This window comes from Rhinoderma darwinii, chromosome 3, assembly GCF_050947455.1.
Source record: "Rhinoderma darwinii isolate aRhiDar2 chromosome 3, aRhiDar2.hap1, whole genome shotgun sequence".
Taxonomy (NCBI): domain Eukaryota; kingdom Metazoa; phylum Chordata; class Amphibia; order Anura; family Rhinodermatidae; genus Rhinoderma; species Rhinoderma darwinii.
In genome coordinates this window covers 274008148-274031409 of record NC_134689.1, presented here as the reverse complement: position 1 = coordinate 274031409, position 23262 = coordinate 274008148, and the positions used below count along the sequence as shown (strand labels likewise).

Here is a 23262-nt window from a genome sequence, read left to right as displayed (position 1 = left end):
TTGTGTTATTGACCAGATGACTCATAGCTCAATACGAGAAGAATAAATTCATCAGCGGTGGTAAGCACACAATGTCGCTAAGCCGCATGTTAGCTTAGGAGCAAGCTAAATAAGGAGAGCTAAATACCCACAATGCATTACCTTTGCCAAAATAAATAAAATGTGCAGATTTATAAATACACTCCTCAACATTGAAATTCCAACACCAAGGGCAGGCCGTAAGGTTATACAAATGAAGGAAGTAGCAGGTGTCGCGAAGATCTGCAAAATATCACATTTTCAAGCACCTAGCTGAAATCTGTGCCATGTGGAGGGGCATAAAAGCCAGATTGAAAGAAAAGTTTTTTAGCCACATGAAGCCTCAAAAATCGGATCAAGTGGTCTGGGATGATTGCTCAATGCCTCCTGTGAGTCGACGTGCCAGTTAGCGCGAAGTGGCGATAACAGAGGGACAGAATCCTCGAACCGAGACACCTTGGTTTATTACTCCACCAGATCGCTTCCCGCCTAGACAGGGATGTCAACACTGTTCAACGTTGCGTGCGCCGAGAGATGTGCAGAAAGCAAACCTATGCACGGACAGTTAGTCTGATTGGAAGAATGGCACGTAGTGATCCATTCTGTACTGCAAGTGAAATTGGATGACGCGTCCCATTCCTAGGGCGGAAACCAGCGTCAACACAAACCATCAGAAGGCATGTGCATGACAGAGCTACAAGCCAGACGTCCAGCTACAGGTCTTTCATTGAATACACGCCACCACTCCCAAAGGCTATCATGGTGCACAGCAAGACGGCAACGGAGGACAGAATGGATGTCTATCCTCTTCAGCGATGTTACGCTTTTGTCTCAGACGCAATGATAGCTAGAGATTCGTCTAGAGACCACGTGGGCAACGCCATGAAGAGGCCTTCATGTAGGAACGTCACACCGGTCCAGGGATGATGTGGGGTGGCATAATGTATGGTAGCCGGACCCCTCTAGTCTTCATTTCAGCTACACTAACAGCTCAACGTTACATTGATTTGGTTGTGGAACCAGCGGCACGGCCATTTCTCCAAAGTGTTCCAGAATCAGTTTTTCAACAGGACAATGCCAGGCCGCATGTAGCTTGTGCTACTGTGAGCAGTCTGTGTACCTAAACGTGCTAGCATGGCCTGCAGCGTCTCCGGACTGGTCTCCGATCGAGCAAATCTGGGAAGTTATCAGTCTGCAATTGCAAATGGAGCTGCCAGAAGCCAATCTTGATAATTTACGTGCCCAAATGAATTTGGCGTGGCATAACATTCCTCAGACAACCATTAATAACCTCCTTGCTAGCATGCCAAGGTGTGTAAGTGCGAGTGGCGCTCATACTCTATACTGAATGAAATAAAGACGTTTGGAATATTTTTTTTCTCCATTATTTATCATTTTGCATATTAACATGTCTATTGATCCTGTGGTTTCCACAATACCAAAACTTTTCCTTTTTGGTGTTGCAATTTCAATGTTGAGGAGCGTGTGTAGCAGTTCTGATCACTAAAGTCACTTAAGTCTGAGAGATCAAAATGTCACATTGGCTCTTAATAAACTCTCTCTACCACTAAACTGTTGGAGGCGCCTCTGCTTTTGTATGAAAACTGTGTCTCTACATTGGAAACTATGTCGAAGGCCGGGTTCCCATCTAGTGTGAACGCTGTGAAATTTCCACTACGGGATTCTGTGCGGAAATTCCACAGCATTTACAGTAGCAAAGTGGATGAGATATTGAAAAAAAACGCTGTGAAAATGTTAATAAATTGACCTGCGGTATGGAATTTAAATCCGCAGCACGTCAATTTATGCTGCGTTTTCATTGCTTTTGTGTCACTGGTTTTCCCCCATTGAATTCAATGGAGAGGCAAAATCCGCAACAGAAATCCAAGTGTTGCGACTTTTCTGGCAGAATCGCAGTGATTTTGCCACAAAAATCGTAACATAGAAAAAAATGAATAATTCACACTTAGGCTGGATTCACACGAACGTGGCGTTTTTGCGGACGCAAAAACCACTTGACAGCTCCGTGTGTCATCAGTGTATGATGCCCGGCTGCGTGATTTTCGCGCAGCCGCCATCATAGAGATGAGGCTAGTCGACGTCAGCCACTGTCCAGGGTGCTGAAAGAGTTAACTGATCGGCAGTAACTCTTTCAGCACCCTCGACAGTGAATGCCGATCACAATATCGAGCAACCTGTTAAAAAAAAAAAAGGAAAAAGTTCGTACTTACCGAGAACTTCCCTCCCGGTCGTTGCCTTGGTGACGCGCCTCTCTTGACATCTGGCCCCACCTCCCTGGATGACGCGGCAGTCCATGTGACCGCTGCAGCCTGTGCTTGGCCTGTGATTGGCTGGAGCTATCACTTGGACTGAATTGTCATCCCGGGAGGTCAGACTGGAGGAAGAAGCCGGGAGTTATCGGTAAGTCAGAACTTCTTTTCTTCTTACACATTCATGTATATTGGGATCGGAAGTCACGGTCCAGGGTGCTGAAACAGTTTAACTCTTTCAGCACCCTGGACAGTGACTATCTCCTGACGTCGCGTACCGGAAATTTTATTGCCGGGTTCGGTCAAAACGAGTTCGGCCGAACCCGGTGAAGTTCGGTTCGGTTGTCCGGGTTCGCTCATCTCAAAGACACTCCGTTTGGATGTTTGTAAACAGAAAAGCATGTGGTGCTTTTCTGTTTTCATTCATCCTTTTGACAGCTCTTGCGCATATCACGCAGTTCGCACGGAAGTGCTTCCGTGCAGCATGCGTGGTTTTCACGCACCCATTGACTTCAATGGTTGCAAGATGCGCGAAAAACGCCGAAAGAACGGACATGTCGTGACTTTTTTTTCAGCGGACTCACGCTGAGTAAAAATCACGCACATGTCCGCACGGCCCCATAGACTAATATAGGTCCGTGCAACGCCCGTGCAAATCACGCGCGTTGCACGGACGTTTTTCCCGTTCGTCTGAATAAAGCCTTACCCTGCTTTTTCCTCCAGTCTGGCTTCCTGGGATGGCGTTTCATCACAGGCTGCAGCGGTCACATGGGCTGTAGCATAAGCCAGGGAGGCCGGACGGCAGAGGAGGGACGCATCGCCATTTATTATTATTATTTCTACACCGATTACCGCAACGGAAGTTCTGGCCGAAAAACCGCACCACGATGTGTGCCGTTTTTCAGACAATGTTCTGCAGTTTCCAGGTTGGATAAGCTGTGTGGTTTGTACGCAGCATATCCGACCCCGTGGAAACCCAGCCCAAAGGGTGACATACACTTTCAAAATCTGTCGGCCGTCCGCTATTCCTCCCGACCTCCGCATACACGCTTGTTTCGGCCGAGCGTGCACGTGTTCTTAATGTGCAGAGAAGACTAAGCCGCTGCCAGTGGCTTCGCTTTCTTGAGAAATTAAAAAAAAAAACCTACATCTGGCAGACAAACATCGGCCGAACATCAGATGGTCGGCTAGTCCTGCTGACGTTCGTAGAATGTGTATGGTCACCTTTAGGCTACGCTTTGTCAAAAAAACAAAAACATTTCCATAACAGAAAGGCAGTGGTCACATCACTGTCGCTTTCCGCTGAGAGGTTTCCATCGGGTAAACGGAAACCTAAGCTTCCGTTTCACTCACCATTGTGACAGGGTTCCGTCGTTTTGACGGAATAGCGCAGTCGACTGCGCTATTGGTTCCGTCAAGAACAACGGAAACCTGTCACAACGTTGACAAACGGAAATCATTAGCTAGGTTTCCGTCACCATTGAGTTCAATGGTGAGCAAAATGGAAGCTTAGGTTTCCATTTGCCTTTCCGTTGAGGGGTTAACCCGACGGAAACCTCAGACGGAGCCCCTCAACGGAAGGCCAACGGTGATGTGAAGAGGCCCAAAAGCTAAGAACCAGTCCTTTATCACAAAAACACGACTGTGAACAGCTCGAACATGAGATTACAGCTCTAGGAAAATGGAGTTTTATTTTGCATACAAATTGGAACCAGTATGGATCACAAATGCTCTGGTGCATGAGCACTTCGTTTCATAAGCCAATAGCAGCAAAGATTGTTTACAAAAGTTTTTGGAACCATAGCTAAATCTAGTAACATATAGGTTTGTTCTTGTGTCATTAAAATATGACAAATGTGATTTTAAACAAGAAACTTGCCACAGCAGCAAACTTACCACACATTTCCTCCAATATCTTACTTCATATGAGTCACCTTAATTTTGAAACACTATTTACATCACCTTATTCTTCTACGCGAGGGCCAGACAGGAAAAGCAGATGAGACAAATACAAAAAATTAACATGACCTCCAGGACTACAGAGGAAATCGGCAGGGCACTGGTTTGGTGATCATATCTTTGGCAATTGCAAAAAAATAAAATATATATGGCCACATTTCAAATGGTCTGGATTAAACGTGTAAAGGTAAAGGCTAGTGGTAGGACAGATATTTATGGCATATCCGCAGGACATGCCATAAATGTCTGATAGATGTCGCTCCCACCCCTGGGACCTGCACTTAATTCCCAAACGGGGGTCCACTGAGCTTTTGAAACTCCCACCAACCACCTCACATGAGCCGCATATATCCACAATATTCACAGTAAAAATGAGAGAAGCATCATCTGAATGACAATAAATAAGTGCAATAAAGCAGAAAAAAAAAACTTAAGAGCCGATGTGTTTGCCCTCGACACACAAATGACCAGCATGTCAAACTTGAGAGAATCTACCACTGCAGAAGTCTCATATCTATAGCAAGCTTAGATTTTCCTGTGGGTATAAAAGCCAGACTGTCTCCTAATAGCGGCTATTGGGGGAAATATGAAGTCAATGGGTTCGTGAAAATCACGCACAGCACACGGATGCACATACCTGTGCTGTGCGTGATTTGTGCATCAATTCCATTGAAAAATAACAAAAGATGTGCTTTGCAAGTGAGTGAAAAACATGCCACTCGCAAAGCACAAATAACACAATGCACTCGGACCAGATTTACGCGCGTATTCCACACGTGTGAATCTGATACGCTTGTGTGAATGTAGCTTAAATAGACAGATCAGTCCCAGTACCCCCGCTACCCAAAATCTGCTCTAGGGGACGAAATTACAGTCAAGGGTGTAGGAAAAGCATATAGTAAATAAGTTTTTTGTGCCATAAAACTGTGATAATTGCGTAGATAAAGCAGCGCCAACCTATACTGTAATAAGAAAGGAGGAAAACGTGTTTTCACAAACCGAAAGATGACCAGGCAGATTCTACAGCTTGACCTTTAATCCCTTAATGGTCAGCCCATTTTAAACCTTAATGACCAAGCTATTTTTTACGTTTTTCCATCGTCGCATTCCAAGAGCTATAACTTTTATTTTTGCGTCGACATAGCTGTATAAGGTACTGTTTTTTGGGGGACAAGTTGTATTTTTTTAATAGCACCATTTTGAGGTACATATTATTTATTGATTAACTTTTATTAACTTTTTTTGTGGGGGGGGGGGGGGGGAGATAGAAAAAAAAAACAGACATTTAGCCACTCTTTTTCGCGTCCTAAATCTACGTTGTTTACCGTGTGGTATAAATAACTTAATTCAGCGGGTTGTTACGATTGCAGCGTTACCAAATTTGTATCGTTTTTGTATGTTTTACTACTTTTACACAGTAAAAACGCTTATTTTTCAAAATTATTTGTTTTTGTGTCTCCATATTTGAAGAGCCGTAACTTTTTTATTGTTCCGCCGATGCAGTTGTATGAGGGCTTTTTTTTGCGGGAAGACTTGCACCTCCTTACATCTCCTCCCTCATCTCTGTCTACCACCCTACTCGGGCTCTACGTTCTGCCAACGACCTTAGATTAAAATCCTCCAATAATCCGAACCGCCCACTACCGTCTCCAGGATTTCTCTCGTGCTGCACCCGTCCTCTGGAATGTGCTACCCCAATCAGATTAGTTCCCAATATCCACAGTTTTAAACGTGCCCTGAAAACACCTCTATTTAGACAGGCCTATAACATTCCCTAATCTGACTCCTTTCCATGGCCCTCCTTTTAGATTAGTCATCAGAATAAGATTCCCTCACACTCCTTCTCTTCATGTCCGTCATACACGGATACTGGCTGGTGACCGGCTCATGCAGCTTTATGTTACCACCCCATGTGTATAAAAATGGCCGGACCATTGTACAGAACAAACACTATTACACTTTGTGTCTCCCTTATGTCCTCATAGATTGTAAGCTCTTGCGAGCAGGGTCCTCACTCCTCAGGTTTGAATTGTAAATGAACTTTGTCACTATGTAATGTCTGATATTGTTTGTTTCATGTTCCCTCTAAATTGTAAAGTGCTGCGTAATATGTTGGCGCTATATAAAGATTATTATTATTATTATTAGTTTTTATTGGTACAACTTTGGAGTAGATGCGACTTTGATCACTTTTTATCACATTTTTTTTAAAGTCCGGATTCACAGAAAACAGCAATTTTTCCATAGATTTTTATTTCATTTTTTACGGCGTTCACCATGCGGGTTAAATAAAGTAATAGATTTATAGTCTGGGTCATTACGGATGCGGCGATACCAAATATGCGTAACTTTTTTACTTTATTTTGCTTTTTTAATAGTAAAGCAGTTTGTAAGGGGAAAAAGTGGGTTTTTCATTTTTTTATTAAACTTTTTTTTTTCCTTTTTTACTAGTCTTACTAGCGGACTTTAATATGCGATCATCCGATCACTATTATAATACACTGCAATACTTTTGTATTGCAGTGTATTACTGCCTGTCCGTTTAAAACGGACAGGCATCTGCTAGGACATGCCTCTTGCCTTTATTAGGCCCCCGGCTGCCATCGGAGAAACAGACACTCGGTGATCTTATCACCGGGTGTCAGTGGGATGCGTGGGAGCTCCCTCTCTCCAAAACCACTCAGATGCGGTGCACGCTATTGTGCACCGCATCTGAGGAGTTAAACGGGAGAGATTGATACTGATATCGATCTCACACGTTCGAGCAGGGAAGCCCTCAGCTACGTCTGCCAGCTGAGAGCAGGGAGATTTGACAGCTCCCTGCTCTGTTTATTTATTCTGATGCAGCCCCCGTAAAAAGGCTTATGCATCAGAATAAAGCCCATTAGTGGCCGCTGTGAAAAGGCGTATTGGCGGTCACTAACGGGTTAATATAATAGCCATGTACATCCATCATTGCACTGCAAACAACAATGTCAACACTTAAAACCGTATCAAATAAAACTTATGATTAGAGTAAAAGCCAAGCAAAAGACAAAAAAAAAAAAAAAAGCATGAGCTCAAAATTCTTAAAAGGAGGAAAATTGTAGGCATGAATAGTTAATAGGATGGATTGCATTGGGACTACTTCAGAGAATTCTGGGGCAGAAGACTATGTGCATGATATCTGCAAAACAGGAAGGAAGGAAGGAAGCCTGCAAGACAAAAACCTAGCTACCTCCGCTAGAAAACAAGAAACACAATGATAAACACCTATTTCAGCTGTTCTCTACATTTCACAGAAAACCTAAGACAGGGTCACTCATTGTAATCTATTTATGTTCAGTTCAAGAGCTTTTAGTGTCCATTTATGTCACCAACACTTCTGCTCCAGCACCAGTTAACCAGCAACAAGATGGCTTCCAGTCACCACAGATGGAGTTAGATCATCGGAGTTAGTATATATATTTTTTTTTTATAAAGTGGATGCCCTATCTTAGGCCAGCATTTTATAGCTACAGGTCAGTTTTCCTAGTAGCCAGAATGGCACAAACTTGTGCGACGTTTAGGTAACAGGAGCGCTGAAAGCATACCCTGGACACAAAGGTATAAACCCGCAGTTTTCAAGATGGGAGCGCTCCCCTGAACTCTGCCCTCTCGACGGTAACTGACTGGCTGCGGTGTATAAATGTGTACACAGTAGCCTGTAAATCACTAGCCTGAGGGGCGGGGTAAGCAGCAAGAGCCAATACAGCAGACTCAATTATCAGCCTGCTGCATTCTTTTAGCGCTCCTATTATCCGAACAGCACACCATTTTTTTTGTGCCGTTTTGGCTAGTAAGACCACGGACCTGTAGCAGTAATACGCTGCCCATACATAGGCCTCATACACAGCAACGTATTACAGCTTTGTACAGCCAAGACCCCATTCACATCGCGTTTGTGCTATCCGCCGAGCGTATACGTTTAGCATTGAAAACGTATACCATTTTCTGTTTGTGTCTTTTTTATAGCGGGTACGTTTAGCGTATACTCATATCTGTATAAGTTTGTACATTTTTTACCTAAAATAGCATATACTTTGTTTCTCAGTGTTCACTTTAAATTTTTTATTTTTTGTTTTGTTTTTCTTTTTAGATTTGCTGTATGTAAATGGATACAAACGTATAGCATTACGCTTGCATACGTCATCCATTGAGATCAATGCTAAAAAAAACGTTACTACGCGTATACTTTTCTACGCTTTTCATTACTTACAAAAAACAGTATCCCACCATAAACCATGACAAACAGACCAAACGGATGCTATGTTGGTCTACGTGTAACTCATTATAGTCTATGTATACGCCGAGCTTTACTTTTCAATACTTTTTAAGTGTTGAAAAAACGTATACGCTCGGCGGATAGCACAAACGTGATGTGAATAGTAGCCTACGGTATTGCTTCCGTTAAAACAACTGAACCCCTGTACAACGGAGACAATGGTCACAACGGAACCCCTGTACAACGGAGACGCAAACAGAAACCTATGGTTTCTATTAGTTTCAGTCAGGGTTCTGTTCTGGCCGAAAACTCTGAAGGAAAGCTTTGACGGAAAGCCTGAACAGAGCCCTGACTCAGATGTGAACGACGCCTAAGTGCCTGTTCACATCAGCATCGGGTTCAGTTTGGGGTTTCCGTTCATCTATTCCGTCAGAGGAACGGAAAGCCGAAGAGAAAGTGTCGTCTCCGTTTGCATTACCATTGATTTCAATGGTAATGCTTCCGTTTCAGTTGGTTTCTGTTTGATTCAGTTGCGTAATTTTTCAGTTTCTTTAATGGAAACAATAGCGTAGACGACTAAACCCCAAATGGAACCAAATGCTGATGTGAACAGGTCCTACGGCGCCATAATGCAGTGCCCACAGAAGTCTATGGAGCCCTACTTCTGTAAGCCTCCAATGTCACAGACATACAGATGTTTTTTTCTGTGATTCTTTATGAAACATGGTGCCATGTTCCATCAGACACCATATTATGTATTAGGCTGGGTTCACACGACCTATTTTCAGGCGTAAACGAGGCGTATTATGCCTCGATTTACGCCTGAAAACAGGGCTATAATAAGTCGGCAAAAATCTGCCCATTCATTTGAATGAGTTTGGCGACGTACTGTGCCAACGACCAAAGAAGTGAAGGGCACTTCTTTGAAACGTAATTGGAGCAGTTTTTCATTGAAGTCAATGAAGAACAGCTCACGATTCCGGGCGTCAATGACGCCTCGCATAATACGAGGAGGAGCTTTTACGTCTGAAACGACGCAGCTGTTTTCTCCTGAAAACAGTCTGTCTTTTCAGATGTAAAAGGAAGCTAGCGTGTGCACATACCCTTACAATGTGTCAAGGGTGGAAGAGTGTGTGCGTGTGCGTGTGCTTTGGCACTGATTTTTACGTTTTGACGAGAAAAACCACGTCGGAATCCAATGGGAGGCAGAGGGTTTTGTTTTTTTTTTCCCTCAGCTTTTGGTTGCTCGCGGGTAAAAAAAAAAAACTGCATGTCCTTTCTTAGCGCGGTTTCAGCCTCTGACCTCCTATTGAACCAATGGGAGGCAGAAGAAACCTGCAGCACTTATTCCCGAGCATTTGCGCTACGTTTTCTGCACGCGTCCTTGCATTAGCTTCAATAGCCGCGGACGAAAAATAGCACAAAAAAGAACTGTGAACAGGGTCTAACCTATAACGATTCAGATTTTTTTTTTTACAAAATAGCAGTTGGCCAAACAAGAGTCCTGCTGACAGTTATCAGAGGGGTACGGTCAGCTTAAATCATTAGTAAATGACATTGCTTAAAGGGGGTTTTCCAATTTTAGCAAATTACTGTTATTTTTTGTAGATTTAGGTTACACAATTTTCCAATATATTTTCTGTATCTATTCTTTAAAACCTCTGCATGTAGTTATTCAGTAGGAACATTCATCGTTTGCTTCCAGTACAAAAAAAGATAATTAATTTGCTGAAACTGGACAACCACTTTAATACAACTTTATATTTAATATTTAAGAATTTTTTGTTTTGCTTTTTCCTAGGTCATGATCTATATTACAAGACAATATTTTTTCACTCTGGCCACTGAACCTCATAACAGACCGACACTTCCTGTTCTGTAGAGATCACTTCTCAGCAATCTCATTATAAATCACAGGCAGGATTATAATAAAAGAGAACACCTCTATATAGATAAAACAGAATCCATCATTGACATGAGATGACAGGCACAGCTCCCCCTCCCCTGCACAAGGCAGAGAGCATGCCTAGAAAACTCTCCCATAGAAGTCAATGGGTCCCCACCTGTTCACCGGTTCCTATGATCCACGTGGCTGCTGAAAAGAATCTCGCCAAATACTGTTAACAGCAGCTCAGTGAAGATGGTTGCCCCCATCATCATGTACAGAAAATTTAATAAAAAATAAATAAATCTTCAATCAAAATAAAATAGATTAGAAAAAATAAAATAAAAAATAAAGGACTGGTTTAAAATTAGGGGATTATATATATATATATATATATATATATATATGGCCCCTAAAACCCCAGCAACACTCCTAGTGGGGCAAACAAATGCCTTTCTGTTTTTTGGTGGCGTTTTTCTTTTACATAATTTTCTGGACAGCGGTCAGACACCAATTTTTCAATGTAGTCAGAAGTCCTCAATTAAACCGGGGTCTGATATCCAATGGTCCTCGTTTTGCTGCTGCCTTAATATTCTCTATAATTCAACAGGATCCAGAAGTATCATACCACGCTTATCAATGTGAATACATAGAAACTACAGACAATTTAACGTAAAGTAGTTAAAGTTCCAAACTACAGATGAATACAAAGTCATACGACTACATAGAAAAGAGCTTGCCTATTGCCCTCGCAAATCATTTTACCCTGTAGGTTGAAGTCATGCACATGTGGACATCAGGTCTCAGAATAGGGACCAAGTATTATGTGCCGTGGACCCTCCTACGCTAGAAAAACTTGTGGGAAGACAAGCCAGAGCAGCATTGTCTCTTCACAGCAATGCATTGTGTCCGAGGCGCTGCTCTGTGACAGCCACAGTCATCAGTCAAGAGAAGGAAGAATAGGCTGTCACATGTAGAAGTCTGCAAGTGCGCTGCACTGCCTGAAAGAAAGACATAGGATCGAAATAAGAAAAAATTCCTACAAATTAATTCCCTAATAGGTGTGGCATCTGTTTCTTCACTAGTGTTTATTATTTTATGTCAAATCCTAGAATTGAAGAACATCTGAAACCTACACACAAAAGGAGTCTCAGAACACATTCACGGATAGAAATAGAACAAAAGATAAACTTAGATGTTTGACATCGGCTATTTAAGTTGGGACAAATTGTTGACTATAAATTTACAGAGGGGCAGATTTACCAATTTGTCTGCATCTAGAAATGGTTAAAAAATAAATAAGAGCCGCAATTTGGTGCATTTTATTTTAGAATAGATGGTCCGAAAAGGGACCTAATGGCGCCAAAGATCTGGTACAAAATTCTGTTATAAATAAAGTCAAATCAAAGGTGGCATAAAGGAGGAGAAAAGTGTCTAGCAAGTCCAGGTAAATGCACCAAATTTATCGTACAGCATGCGCCAATGTGATCATTTTGTTGCATCTTCTGTCTGCCCCTAGACTGCTTTAAAAAAAAATATCACCCACAATAAATAATGCTCCATTCACACTACGGTCATGGCTTCCATTCATAGCGGAGTCATGGGACCTATGACGGGACCTATTTTTTTTTTTATTTAAGAAATCCTGAATGATCAAATTAACTTAAAAAAAAAAATAACTGAATGCCAGAAGAAACCATTATAAGATAGCAGCACTACAGATTGTGTTATTGCCATCAAAAATACCGGAACCCCTAACGGAAAGAGAATAATGCAATGTAAACAAAGTCTAAGGCCTCATTCACACGACAGGGTTTCCCGTCCGGGTGCCGGCCGTTCATAAATCGGCCGGCACCCGGCTACATTAGGAATAATAGACCCCTAATGGGGCTATTCACACGACCGATTTTTTGACGGCCGGGAAAACCGGGCGTCAAAAAATAGGACATGCTCTATTTTCGGCCGGGTACCCGGCCCCCATAGAAGTCTATGGGGCCGGGTAATACACGGCCATCACCGGAATGTGTCCCGAGTGATGGCCGGGTTTTCCGTGGCTTGCGCTCTATCTCCTCCTCACCACAGCGCAGAGTGCATGTGAGGAGGAGGAGTTGATGCCATTCGGACGAATGGCTGTACGCTGTACACTGTGTGGCAGGGCCGGGGTGTACAGCAGGTGGAGGGAGCGCTGCGCTGGCTCCCTTCCCCTGCTTGTTTTAAAAGCGCCCTGGCCCGGCGACACCTTCCATGGCGCCGCTAGCAGCTGCTGCTGCGGCTGCTACTACTACTACTGTAGCGACGCCACTATAGCAGAGCAGGGAGGTATCTCCCAGCTCTGCTATGTGCTAGCTCCATTTTAGCTCCCTGAAGGAGCGGAATCCCCGTGTGTTCGGGGATTCCGCTCCTGGACAGAGCGCTTGATGTCTCTGTCCATATCTGGGCAGTGACATCAGGGGAAACTCCTGAAGCGGAATCCCCAAACACATGGGGATTCCCCTTCAGGAGTTGCCGCTGATGTCACTGTCCAGATCTGCCCGGCCCGGAACGGATGCAAAAATAATGCAAACCGGCCGGGAAAAATGGCAGATTTTACCGGCCGATACTCGGGCTCGGGCGGGACCCGGTCGTGTGAATCCCGCCTAAGGGCCACTAAACCTGAATCTGCCGTTTATAAAAAGAGCTACTAATATGTTAACGCAGGTTCTCAAAACTGAAAATATATGAGTCAACAAAATGAGGACAGACATTTTTTCTACATTTCTGGTCAGTAATCGCATTAAAGTATTGACAGTCAGGCCCTCTCCAGGTTTAGAATTGCCACTTGTAGACTGCACTGATGACATGTACTTTAGGTAGCGCTAGGGCCACACGGTGACTTTATTCCCACGTTTAAAGAAAGCGGTGTCGCACTGCGTGCATCGCAGTTATGGAAGTGTATGCGGCCACTTTGTGATCCACAGTTGCTGTGACTGTCAAGTCGCGGTAACTTGAAGGTCGCAAAGTGGCTACATTCACTTACATTACTGCACCAGATAGGTCATCAGTATATGGATCAGTGCGTGTCGGACACCCGGACCCCGTATCGATCAGCTGCTCCGGCTGTCATTGCACACTATGCAGCGTACCGAGTCAAAGCAGTTGGTTCCGTACACTGCATATCAGCCGCACTGGAGCTCTGCTCCAATCTCCTTGAATAAAAACAGAGCTGCATTACTGCAGCTTGGCCGCTATTCCGTGACCGGAGCCATCTTCTTCCAGCATGGACATCTCGCGCCAGGAAGCAGCCGCAGCAGCCGACCCATGCGGGGACACGCACCGATCATATACTGATGACCTTTCCGGTGGATAGATCATCAGTTGTCCGGTAGGGGGAAACCCCCTTTAAGATACTGTAGGTCATCAACATATCGGTGGAGGTTCGACTCCCAGCACCCCCCGCAAACAAGCCGATTGAAGAGACCTCGGCGACTAAGTCGCAGCCTCTTAAATTTTTACTTACGCAGCGGCTGTGCCCAGGATTGCAGCGCAGTCCCATTGACTTGAATAGAACTGGAACTGAAATTGCAGGACCATCCACTATGAAAGTGTACAGCGCTGTGCCTGGTAAAACGTGAACGCCATTTCTCCTTTAGTTAACTTCTCAAGCAGGTGCGGGATGTCAGACCCCCACCGATTTGATATTGATTAACTATTTTAGGGATAGGCCATCAATATAAAAGTCCTGGAGAACCCCTTTAAGGCTGGATTTACACACACGTTTTTCATAGAGTTTTTAATAATTGGGGGGGGGGGTTTGGTGCAATTTTTACTCAAGTTTTTTTTCCATGCGTAAATCTGTCAGGCTCGTGGGAAAGTAGCCTAAGGCCGGATTCACACAAGCGTGTGCGTTATGCGCATGCAAAAAAATGTGGCGTTTTGCGTGCGCAAAAGGCACTTAACAGCTCCGTGTGTCATGATCATATGGTGCGCGGCAGCGTGGTTTTCACGCAGCCGCCATCATTATGACACTGTTTTTATGTTTGGAAACAGAAAAGCACGTGGTGCTTTTCTGTTATCATTCATTGTTTTTACTGCTGTTGCGCGAACCACGCGCGTCACACGGAAGTGCTTCCGTGTGCCATGCGTGGTTTTCACGCACCCATTGACTTCAATGGGTGCGTGATGCGTGAAATACACACACAGAACGGACATGTCGTGAGTTTTACGCATATCACGTTCGTCTGAATAAGCACTAAGAGAAAGGGGGGGGGGGGGGGGGAGACTGTTGAGCTGAGAACTCCAGCTAATTTGTGTATGGCCAGCATCAGTGTAAACATTTTTATGACTAGAAAGCTACTTTTGTGGCATTGGATGGATATTACACACATACATATACAGAACAGCAAGTCAGCTCATCAGAAAAAAAAATGAAGGGAAAGTAGGTAACAAAATCATGCATCATAAAACCGCTTCTAAAAAACACCGGCGTTATAAGGCCTCATTCACACGGCAGGGTTTCCCGGCCGGGTGCCGGCCGTTCATAAATCGGCCGGCACCCGGCTGCATTAGGAATAATAGACCCCTAATGGGGCTATTCACACGACCGATTTTTTGACGGCCGGGAAAACCGGCCGTCAAAAAATAGGACATGCTCTATCTTCGCCCAGGTACCCGGCCCCCATAGAAGTCTATGGGGCCGGGTAATACATGGCCATCACTGGGATGTGTCCCGAGTGATGGCCGGGTTTTCCGGCGCTTGCGCTCTATCTCCTCCTCCTCACAGCGCAGAGTGCATGTGAGGAGGAGGAGTTGATGCCATTCTGACAAATGACATCTCTGTACACTGTGTGGCAGGGCCGGGGTGTACAGCAGGTGGAGGGAGCGCTGCGCTGGCTCCCTTCCCCTGCTTGTTTTAAAAGCACCCTGGCCCGGCGACACCTTCGATGGCGCCGGTAGCAGCTGCAGCTGCTGCTGCTGCGGCTGCTGCTACTACTGTAGCGACGACACTATAGCAGAGCGGGGAGGTATCTCCCCGCTCTGCTATGTGCTAGCCGCACTTTAGCTCCTTGAAGGAGCGGAATCCCCGTGTTTTCGGGGATTCCGCTCCTGGACAGAGCGCTTGATGTCTCTGTCCATATCTGGGCAGTGACATCAGGGGAAACTCCTGAAGCGGAATCCCCGAACACATGGGGATTCCCCTTCAGGAGTTGCCGCTGATGTCACTGTCCGGTTCTGCCCGGCCCGGCACGGATGCAAAACTTAATGCAAACCGGCCGGGCAAAATGGCCGATTTTACCGGCCGACACTCGGGCTCGGGAACGACCCGGTCGTGTGAATCCCGCCTAAGGCTGGGTTCCCACGGGACGGATATCCTGCATAAAAATCATGCAGCGTGTCCGGCCCAGAACCCACAGGGCATTCCGTCCAAGAAAAAAAGAAATAAAAAAAAAAAATAATAAAGATCGCACCACACTGTGGTGGGGTTTTTCAGACGGAAATTCCGCTGTGGAGGAAAGCCGTTCAATACCTCCCCCCTGCCGAATCGGACGTCCGTTTCGGCCTCCCTGGATGACATTTCAGGCCATGTGACGCTGCAGCCAATCACAAGCTGGGACGCAACCTCACCCCAGGAGCCTGGACTGCATGAAGGAGGGCGTTCTGGGTGTGTTCATTTTTTTTTTCTTGCGGCGTAAACGATGTGATTACGCTGCAAAAAACCTCAACACTTGGCTTTCTGTTGCGGGTTTTGCATCCCCATTGAATTCAATGGGGAAAACCCGCAACGGAAAATGAACAAAAACGCAGCATAAATTGACGTGCCGCGGAACTAAATTCCACACCGCCGGTGAAGTTAACGTTTACGATGCAGTTTTTTTCCCGCAGCGTGGGCATGAGATTTTCTAAATCTCATCCATTTTGCTGCTACTCTTAATGCTGCGGAACTTCCGCACAGAATTCCATTGCAGAAATTCAACAGCATTTATGCTATGTGGGAACCCGGCTTTAAAATGTAATGTGTTTTCAGTTGAGTATGTTTTATTTTAGACACGATGCGTATTACGTGCGATTTTGCCTCGTGGATTTGCTGTCGAAAATCGCACCAAACCTCGCAGCATGAAAATGTGCCGAAAAATAGGCGATTAGGTGTGGGTTTCACCTGCAAATTTCCTGCATATTGCTGAAGTTTTGGTGCGTATTTTCCGCAGCAAGATACGCAATGTGTGCAGGTAGCCTTTGTTTCACTTTATACATGCTTATTTTTGGACAACCTTACGAGAAAACCGCCTAAAAAAAAAAAAAAAAAAACTGCCATACCCAGACTATGTAGGATTTGGGGAGAAAAAAAAAAAAAAACCCACTGACCACAAAGTTATCTCGAAATCCAAGAAACCAAAAACGCAGTTGTATGTAGTGCATATTATATTTTACTATAGACTAACGTAACATCGGCCGCATTCAAAAAAATAAAATAAAATCGCCAAAAAGACACGCCATTAAAAAGCCACAAAACGGTGTCTAAATCCAGCCTAAGGAACAGGGTAATTAGCCAAAGAGGGCTATTCCTGCATATAAACAGCAAGGTTGGGTTCAAACTTAGTTTTTGCTGTGGGCTTGCCACCATATTTTCTGACATTTTGACCAAAAAAAATATGTGTGAACCGAGCCTTACTAGAAAAGGCTGCAGGAGCCAAAAGTTACTAGATATTGATCTTGATTTAGAAAAAAAAAAATCTGGAGCGACCCTTTAAGAAAAACACAATATCATCTCCATACATAGCTGATGTATATGCAGAAACGTACCCTACCAACGTCCTGATGTATTCTACCTTGAATGTATACGTGGGCGGGCTAGACAAAGTATATAGCACACATATGCAACGCTAAATATAACCTACTTCCTTTATGTCACATCATGAGACGCAGGACCCAAACAGAGCGCTGCAGACAATGCATCATTAAGACTTAGTTTATTGCTCTCTACAGCTCAGCAATAAACGTGATCCCACTCCTACCACATTCAACAACCCTCTACGTAGAAAGCAATAAACTTTGCTCATTCTAGACAGTATTATAATCTGTAGTATAGCTCAATGACCCACTTAGAAAATGGTAGCCAGTAGAGGAAACTACGCTTCTTTTGACATTTCAATAAACAAAATGTTTAAAAACGGGTGTACAGCTATACAATGTTGCCGAAAATGTAAAAAAACAAAAAAACAAAAAAAAACGTTGTCAAGGTCTTAAATTATCTTTTTTTTTTTTTTGGTCAGAAATAAAATACTTAAAAAAGGACAATATGAGGAGCCTGAGGAGGCCTCACGCACACACTTTTTTGGGATTTATATAACACGGTCCTCTTATATGGCTCCTGTAAAAATCTATAGGCCCAAATGGTACCTCTGGGTTTGAGGTTTTTATTTATTTTGGCCAAAACCAGGAGCAGATCCTAAACAAAAGTATAACAGGCAAAAAGAATACTTTTTTAGATCCAGTCCTAGTTTTAGGTATTAAAAAGAAAAAAAAATGCTGCAAAACTGCATTGTGTGAACAAGGAATTGAAAATTATTTTGCAAAACTCATAGGATCAGGTAAAGAATGTCAATATGTCACCTGGTGATAGAGACATGTTTCTCTGTTGATTTTCATATGCACACAAATTCCCCTAGACTTTGGACACACCAGTTTAGCAGAATTTCCAAATAATCAGATACTACAATTCTACTGCAGGTAATAACTATTGCGGCGCAAAAGCTGATAAAAAGTGGCGAACGAGTTATTTATAAAAGGAGCAAACTTATTTTTTCATGCAAAATCACAAAGAATTTCTAACCAAACAAAAGTCCTCAACACTCATACACTGAACAGATCTGTGAACCAGTGAAGACATGAAAAAAAGGAGTGGTTCCAGCAGTGAAGATAAACCCTGAAGCAAGGGCTCAAACATGACATCAGATGCCACGGCTGTCGTATACATGCAGCTCCTTTATGATTCAACATTATTTTATCAGACATACAATTACCAATACTTTATCCTTTCACTTTCATCCTGCTCCTTTGGTTTCTCAAGCATCAATGTCTGAAGAGTGCTGCTACCAAAGACCTGAAGGGGTCGTCCGGTTTCAGCAAATTAGTGTTATTTTTTGTATAATAAAAAGTTATAAAAATGTAATATACTTTCTGTATTAAGTCCTTGCGGTTCGCAAGATCTCTGCTTGTTGTCATCCTGCAGGACAATCATAGTTTACTCCCAGTGGATACAATTCTGTCCATGGTCATGTGATGGACGCTGCGGGCATATCTGGACAGTGACATCAGGGGCAACTCCTGAAGTGTAATCCCCATGTGGCCGGTGATTCCACTTCAGGAAAAGCCCCTGTCGTCTGTGTCCATTTATGGCCACTGAACATTACTGGCTTCCCCTTGTGTGGAATCCCCTGTCAGAGTGTTCGGGGATTCCGCTTCAGGAGTTACCCCTGATGTCACTGTCCATATATGGACAGAGACATCAAGTGCTCTGTCCAGGAGAGGAATCCCCGAACACACGGGGATTCCGCTCCTTCAGGGACCTAAAGTGGGGCTAGCACATAACAGAGCAGGGAGATAGCTCCCTGCTCTGCTATAGTGGCATCGCTACAGCAGTTGCAGCCAGAGCAGCTGCTAGCGGCACCATCGGCCATGAGAGGGCCAGGGCGCTTTTAAAACAAGCAGGGGAAGGGAGCCAGCGCTGTGCCCCCTTCCACCTGCTGTACACCCTGGCCCTGCCACACAGTACCCCTGTATAAGGGCATCCCCACATTGTAGAAACTTACCTGCAGCATACAGCGCGTCGTCCGAATGGCATAAACTCCTCCTCCTCACATGCACTCTGCGTTGTGAGGAGAGAGCGAGCGACGGTAGACACGGCCATCACTCATGACACATTCCGGTGATGGCCGTGTATTACCCGGGTGAAATAGGGTATGTCCCATTTTTTGACTGCCGGGTTTCCCGGCCTGTCAAAAAAAAAAACAAAAAAAAAACGGTCGTGTGAATAGCCCTATTAGGGCTATAATGTTCCTACTGCGGCCAGTTGATTCTGCAGCAGCATCGGCGTTTGCAGGCAAGTCGATGTAGCCTCTGTCGCCTGGTGCCGATGTGTCCTCTCTCGTCCGACACAATGCAGGACCTGGGGCAGGAAGTGACGTCACAGCGTGATTTCTCGAGAACACGCTGTGTGTCTGTGCACTGCCAGAAGCTGGGTGTTAACGCAGAGAAGTGGATGATGCTGATTCGTCAGCATCATACACTTCTAGTCACAACGCCCAGCTAGTAAAACAAGTAAAAACGCCCAGATGTACGCACACAATACACGCCCACTTGGACTTAACGTTAAACACGCCCAGTTGTACTTAAGAAAGGCTCATTTGCATAAATATAAAAATGGTCATAACTTGGCCAAAAATGCTCGTTTTTGAAAAAAACAAAAACGTTACTGTAATCTACATTGCAGCGCCGATCTGCTGCAATACGAGATAGGGGTTTGAAAATCTCGTGACAGAGCCTCTTTAAGTGAACAACCCATTTACGTTTGCGGCAGACTGGATTCAGTTAAACGTTACAGGAATGGATGATCACATGTAGGAAAGGTCACAGTACTCATCGTGATCATACACAATACCCTACTGTAATCACAATGACTCCACTAAGGCTTCTTTCACATCTGCATCAGGGACAGAGCCCTGACTGGCACAACTTCTGGTTTCCGTTTGTGTCAGTCAGGGCTCCGTTCCGATGGAAAGCTCAGACGGAATTGAGCCCTGACGCAGATGTGAACGAAGCCTTACTGATAATGCTTTGTGGTGTAGGTGCCAGGTAGAAAACTCCAGGAACTGAGCAAACAATAAAACTTATGCAAATAGAACATTTCCAAGTGCTTTGACTACATGGCGCCTGGGATTTATCTAGCATTTGTAGAACACTATGTCTATGCTGCATTTTAGATTAGTAGGGAAAGACCTCAGTCACAATTCTGCAAAATGGGAAACACTGTATATAAGAAAAGTGACAATACAGTTGTATTATTTCCGTAAGCATTCAAAATAAGTATTTAAATGAGGATTAAAAACAAGAGAAAGTATATACTCAGCCTACGAAAATTAAATTCAACAAGCCATATGTAAATTCCTCTCCATTCTGGCTGACATTGCAATCTTTTTGACTATCATATTCGTTGGCAACATGCCACTAAGACAGCAACGTTAACCAACACCGACAGAGAAAAACAAAGTAACACGTCCGATAAAGACTGATTGATGCGATGACCGATACAGATCATCATTAACATCATAGTTAATGGTCAGACCATTAACCCACCGTGAAGCTAAACTTCGGCGTGAGTTCACACTGCATTTTTGTTGTTTTTAGCACACGCGTTTTTGTTTTAAAACGTATACTTCCACGTATCTAAATGAGTTTGTCAACCATGAAAAAACAACAACGCAGGTTGAAAAACGCAACATTAACTCAGTGTGAACCAAGCCTTAAATCTAATAATAATTCATGCACCGTACAATTGGACGATCAAAACAATCTGTTCCATCCAATGGAAACAGTTACCGATAGTCGCAACATCTATTGGAATTTCTATAAAACTCTCCCCAACCAGTAGTTATTAATAGTATCCCACACAAGATGACAATGTTCGGAAAAATAGGACTGAGTTTTCCCCCCTGACGTCTTCCTTTGAAAACAACTACCCCAAACATGAATAAAACTGAAGAGCTTGCTGAAAATTGTAACGGACAGTTCTCCACAACAATAGCACTGATGGCACAAAACAGAATCAGTCCAGGCTTGTGCCCATCAAACACGATGCCTAACCAATCGCATACACAAATGGGGATTTCACTGCCAGGGGAGTCACTTCCTAGAAGTAAACCAACTACTTACTAGATAAAATAAATGAGAACAAGAACAGGAACAAAGGTGTGTCAAAGAATGATGAAACAAAGCAAGCCTGGTATGGTTAATCCAATATTACATACATACTCCTACACCATGCACAAAGAAAAGGAGGACAACCCCCATCATGTCATGAAGCCGCAGCATTAAAAACAAACAAGCTGGCCATTTCCCATATAAATAATACAAATGACATCATTACACTAGCAGGATATGGACTGACTGCAGCAGAAGAAGAGGAGGACTGACTTCAGCAGTGGTGAAGAACCAGCCAGCTCTCCGTGTCGCCTTTGCCTGGGTGCTAAATACAAGACACAAGTACCTGGTGAAAAGGAATGTTGTTGGCACATTGCCCCTAAAGAACCCAGCACAAAACCTTCAAAATATCAGATCAGACCATAGCGGGTAAGAATGTTTATTGTGGAGGACAGTATTGACTGAGCATTGAGCCAGCCTGCTATGGCATGGACCAATCTTATAGATGTTCATGCCCATCTTAGAGAGCTCAAGCCAACACAGACCGATAACGGATGGTAAAGGGAATACAAAGGGTTACGCAGCTTGCTTGTGACTAAGTGGGAAAGGGGAGGAGAAAAAAATAAAACGAGGCAAAAATCACAACAAATCCAATAGATCCACTGTCTCCAGGTCTCGTTACGCCTAAAACCCTCCATCTTTCCTTTTTCTCCCCCACAACCGCCTACAGAGGTGGGTGCTGGGAAGTCTGCAGCAATTCTCTCCTACACGGGAGCAGGTTGTCCTCTCTTGACACAGAGGGAGCAGCAAGCCAACAGTAGCCCCAATGCAGACAACACAATCTATAGATCAGCATCTGAACCCAACACATACAGAGTTGGACATTGATCAAGAACTTCGTCAACAGAGACCATCTCTTCCATCATCAATAACATGGACAAGTGACAGGTGAATGAATGGACGCAGAAGGATATAAACAAAGCTACAAATATAGAAGGGGAGCAATACATAAGACAGGGCTGCACTAACATCAAGCACAAACATACAAAATCACACACAATATGGTCGTGGCCAGACACGTCTGTAAACGCCATGTGCCAGCAGTGACTACAGGAACCAGATGACAAAGAGGTGGCCAGGGTGAAGCACACTCCAATGGAGAACAATGGGCAGGGGAACTGGCAGAGGGGCGATCACAAATAGACGTGTTCTGCAGCCAACCATGGCAAAATAAGCCAATTTCATAAATGAAGGTAAACAACAGCGTGGATGGGGCACAACACTGACGAGCAGGCAGTGCCAGGCTGGCCATGTGCCCTGCTGCACTTGGCAAACTAATGTATGGGTGGGGGGAGGAATATTATAAGGGGGGGCTGTCACTTGTCATAAAGGCACATGCTGCATTTGTATACGGTGAGCTTAGCCTCACTGCCCCCTCCCATTCCCCCCTCCTGGGATAGCCGGGCTGCAATAACAGTGGAGCGGCCGCGTAGTCCCCCTCCCATCTCACCTCCCGAACTGGCCGCCCAGGAGAGCAGGAACACAAGCCTCAGGATTGCCATGATCCCCGGGTGTCAGCAATCACACATGGACCCGATCTACGGCCGCGGCACTTCGCTTCTTGGCGCTTTCTCCCCTTCAAGCTCCAGGGGAAAGCGGAAGCTCCCGGTGTCCCGACCAGCTCTATCCGACGAGGGGGAGGGAAACAGGCTGCACTGCCTCCCATCTGACGTCACCTGACCAAGCCCCCGCCCACCTCTACATGCCGCCTGACAAATAATGTGCTGCTCCTGTTAACCCTTTGTGTCCATGCAGCACACTGTAGTGCCAGGCTACATAGGGAATTCACTAGTAAATATAAAAAATCAAGCTCTACAGGCTGTACACGGCTTAGTAACCGCATAGGCTTTGCGTTTTTTCTTTTAAGTATTGCATGACTTGTGATAAATGTCTCTGGAATAAAATAGACACAAGCACAGGCACTATCTGCCCCA

The 23262-nt window shown here is 44.4% G+C and overlaps 1 protein-coding gene across 1 annotated transcript in view; it reads right to left on the bottom strand.

The window, feature by feature from the left end:
* ADAM10 (ADAM metallopeptidase domain 10) overlaps positions 1 to 22988 on the bottom strand; it is a 167363-nt gene extending 144375 nt beyond the window's left edge. The window contains exon 1 of the mRNA XM_075857941.1: positions 22779 to 22988. Within this exon, the coding sequence (XP_075714056.1) occupies positions 22779 to 22830 (52 nt within the window). The 5' untranslated portion in view covers positions 22831 to 22988. The remainder of the gene's footprint in view (positions 1 to 22778) is intronic.
* Between the last annotated feature and the right edge of the window lie 274 nt (positions 22989 to 23262).